General features: G+C 34.3%; 1 protein-coding gene across 1 annotated transcript in view; it reads left to right on the forward strand.

Annotated features, from left to right (window-relative positions):
• LOC128698636 (FK506-binding protein 15-like) overlaps window positions 1-4,621 on the forward strand; it is a 51,000-nt gene that overhangs the window by 41,767 nt on the left and 4,612 nt on the right. Inside the window, exon 16 of the mRNA XM_070104026.1 lies at window positions 1,571-2,251. Coding sequence (XP_069960127.1) covers window positions 1,571-2,251 — 681 coding nt within the window. The remainder of the gene's footprint in view (window positions 1-1,570; window positions 2,252-4,621) is intronic.

A 4,621-nucleotide genomic window follows, 5' to 3' on the forward strand; every position in this document is an offset into this window, starting at 1 on the left:
ACAGTGGCCCAGTGACAAAAGCTCTCGCTTCACAAGCTGAGAGTCCGGGTTTGATTCCCGGCAAAGGTTGGAAACATTAGGTGTGTTCCCTTACACCGGTTGCCCATCAGTAATAATGGGTACCTGGTTATTCAACTGGCGTGGGTCGCATCCTGGGACAAAAGTGACCTAATTTGCCTGAAATGCTCTGCATAACAAGCGGCTTTCTATATAGTAGTATGTCATTGATGTCGGCTAGGCCTGTATACCTTGTACATGTACTTGTAAAAATAAGGATCTTCTTACGACAAACTGGCCATTTCCCAACGAGGCAGGGTGACCCAAAAAGAAAGAAAATCCCCAAAAAGTATCATCAGTGTCATCATCATTCAACACTTTCACCTCACTCAAACATAATCACTGTTTTTGCAGAGGTGCTCAGAACACAACAGTTTAGAAGTATATACGTATAAAGATACACAACATATCACTCCAAACTGCTAATATCCCGAACCCCTTCTTTAGAGTGCAGGCATTGTACTTCCCATTTCCAGGACTCAAGTCATTATTATATTATAATCAAAATTAAGTGCTACACCCACAAGGGTCATACAGCACTACTTATTAGATCTATCAAATGTGGTGAGAGTAACCTTTTATCTACCCATGATAATTATCATGTCTACTAGAGTTGGTCCCAGTGTTACTTCATCTGTCTGTACACTCAGCTTATTATTAAAGTAAAGACTGAATCACTAACTGCTAGCTGAAACTATTTTTTAAATTATTTTCTATTTAAATCTTCAACTCAGTATATATGAGCAAATAAACCATTAATACAGATACCTATTGTCTATTTTAGTTATGGTATGAAAACTGGCCATAACTAGATTGGACTAATGATATTCTTCGTCTTTCAACAAACTGGCCGTATCCCACCAAAGCAGGGCGGCCCAAGAAGAAAAACAAAAGTCTCTCTTTTTAACTTTAGTAATGTATACAGAAGGGGTTACTAGCCCCTTGCTCCCAGCATTTTAGTCGTCTTTTACGACTCGCATGGCTTATGGAGGAAGAATTTTGTTCCACGTCCCCATGGAGAAGCTAATGATAAATTTGACAAAAATCATATGAATTTTTAACAATACATTACGGAATACCTGCAGAATAGTGATGATAAATTGAAGTTGAATGTATCCCTAGCAACAAAATAGGCAAAATGGGACTCTTTATTTATGAATCTGTGGTAGTCCATATGTGACACCAAAATTATAAATTATCATGTCATTAACTTAAAACTGAGTCTGTAGAATAATGTCAGTTTCAATGATGAGGTTATGTGCACACCTAATGGCTCATTTACACTATCATTTCCTTCCATGAGCACAGGTTGCTGATTATGTATACGTATTTGCCTATTTTAGAATATGCTTTTATATTTGTATTTAATTTGCATTTAGTTGTCCAGTGGGTACAAATTTGATTTTGTTTCTAGTTTATCCAGTTAGTATTTTATGTTTATTTTCAGCAATTAATCCTTATGGTATTGCTATATCTTGGCATATTTTTATTGATAATTTTGAATAATCCACAGGAAACGACTCTGAAACTGGTAGAGGATCTTCAAAAAACAAATTCAACAGCAGAAAGTTCATTAGCCCCACAAGATCATATGAGTAGTGAATCAACAACAACTTTAGGTACTAAAGGGAAATCTGATGAAACTAATTTGGAAAAATCAAATAGAATTTCGGGTCAAGTAAAGAGTAATATAAATGATGTTAAAAATCAAAGCAAAGCCAATGAAGAATTGAAAAGGATGGAGACAAAAGAACAAAATGCTCAGAAAGAAGAAAAATCAGCATCTACAAAGAATTCAGGTGAGGATACAGTGCATAAAGGTGATGTTGCTATAACAGAACTTAAAGAAGATTTATTAAGTAATTCAGGGAGCAAAGATGAGACCACACTTTCCTTATGCGAGTCCATAGACTCTAGACTTGGTAATTGTTCTCATAAAATGTTAGTAAATAATACTGTTAGTAGAAATATTAATGATTGTCAAACATTGAGCCCTCCCAATAGTTTAGGAAATGAACAGAAGGGAGATGGGGCTCATGGAGTCATCCAAGCAAAAGAAAACGAAGAAGAACCTCTGAAATCTATAGAAGACAGTAATAAAGAACTAAGACATCCTGTTATTGATATGGAAAATACAGAAGTAAGAAAAGCCTCTGAAAAATCTGACAGTTCAAGGGATTCCTCTTTAGAGAGGGTAAGTGCTGCTAGCATTTGAACTTAGGAAACAGCTGCTTTTGCTGATTGAATCTCACTGTAATTTTGAATGTTTTGCACTTGGGTACCTTACTAAAAAAATTAACTTCAAATTGCATGCAGTCAGTAAAGTTTTGGTCTACTGACAATGGTTGGTGCATGGTGCATATCTCAAACCTTTGGGTGCTAGCTACTTTTGGTAAATATGCACTCTGTATTTTAACATTACTGAAACTGCAGTTTTCAGTACTTTTGCCTTGCTGAAACTGGTGTCAGTCACCAATATACTTGCAAAGGTTGCCTGTGTATATTGTAAAAATTTATTGCATATTGTTACTAAGGCATAATATGGGGTCAGCTTGGTGTAGTTTTCTAATCATAAGTAGGTAGATGGGTATTTGTTTGTTGTGCTTATTTTTAATGGGGAAATTCTAATCCCATAGGGGTCATGTAGTGGATTAAGACCCCCCTTACTAACATCAAGGCACCTTCCTTGAGTATTTATTGTACAATATTCTATTGTAAATAGAGTTGAATTCTATCTCAATGTATTAATGTCCAGTCTCTCTCAAGGTATTTAAAAGTATTTTGCCCTAAATAGGAAAGTGCTAACTATAACTGGTACCCATTGTTTTTGGTCATATGAGCTTATGGATTATCGGTACTTATCCTCCATAGAAAATCTCAGACAGGTTAAGAAATATGATGCATAACATATCAACACACACAGCTATCCCTACTACCTGACTTGCATCATTGCCTTGAAACATTAGTCTTAAGTCTTTCATATAACATTTGTTTTTGTACCTCTATTTCATAAACTAAAAAAAGTCAATTTTACATATATAGTAGATCATTTGAACTGCGATTTCCATACATTTTTAACAAGACAGCTAGGAATGGTGAATATGATCTCACTTGGGTCACACTACCTTAGTAGGAAATGACTAACATAATACAAATGATGCTTAATATTGCTCCTACTGGGAAAAATAAGTTGATGCATCACCAAAAATATATTCACATTCATTTGTATTCATTCATATGTACATATTCTATCTCCACATTCCAACATTGTCAAACATTTGGCATCTTTGATAAAAAAAAAAATAAGCAGGCTCTCAGAATTTAATCTTCTAGAATGACTATTGCATCACTTGCCTGTTAATGAACAGGTGAGACAAGACATATGGTGTTCTTCATGTTTCACATATGTGGCTCATTTATTTATTTTTTAATTTTCCTTTCCTGTTGCCCATTTATATAATTTCCTTTATTTATCTGACCTGGTATTTGTTAATTTTATCTATTTCATTTACATTACACCCAGCTCATTTAGCTCAACTCAGATTTATATTACCTTCCTGTTACTCCTTTCCTGTTGCCCATTTATATAATTTCCTTCATTTATCTGACCTGCTATTTGTTAATTGTATCTATTTCATTTACATTATACCCAACTCATTTAGCTCAATTCAGATTTATTTTACCTTCCTGTTACTCATTGAGTTTACCTGTAACAGTAACCCCATTTACTTCACCCAAGATGCCTCTACTCCACCAGTAACCCATTAACATTATCTGTGATCCATTAGCCTCATCTGTGATCCATTACCCCCACCTGTGGCTCAGTTAATTTACATTTCTTAATTTATTATGGTTGTAGCACTTTCATATACAAGAATGTTGTTTGTTTTGGGTGAAAACCTTAACTTGGTTGTTTCATTGCTGGGTGACCTACACGGGTATACTGGTGCTCCTGGAATTACAATGGGGTTATGTTCCAACGAAGCCATCGTAAATTGAATATATCATAAGTCAGATATGAATATATGATATGATAAGTAAATAGCTACTGTCATTGAATAAGTAAATAAACAAATAATTACCGTAACTAACTAAATACAAGTCTATTCTATCAATAAATGTACAGTACAAAAAAGGTTTACAGTAGATTAGAAAAGGCTTCAGTTTAAAACCTGCAACATTTCCACCCAGAAGCAGCATTACACCATCTTTGAGTGTCTTGAATCCCAGCAAATCAAAATTCAAAGTTTGATGACTACTGAGTATGCATCGCTATCGCACCAACGTAAAGTTGAAATATCATAAGCTGGACCATTATAAAGGGAGGAGCATCTGTAGTGCATTTTAATTATAATAATAATAATAATTAATAATAATAAAAATTACCTTGGTGTGGGAGCATCTGAAGAACTGTAATCTGGGAGTAAATTAATCACATGAAATATAACTAATAAATACTGTCATGGTACTCATAAAAATTCAAGTTAAAAACCATAATTTGAATGATATTCATAAGATTATTCACAAAATGTTTTATGGCTAATTGAAATCACTGATGTTGCAG

Source organism: Cherax quadricarinatus, chromosome 88 (genome assembly GCF_038502225.1).
Source record: "Cherax quadricarinatus isolate ZL_2023a chromosome 88, ASM3850222v1, whole genome shotgun sequence".
Lineage (NCBI taxonomy): Eukaryota > Metazoa > Arthropoda > Malacostraca > Decapoda > Parastacidae > Cherax > Cherax quadricarinatus.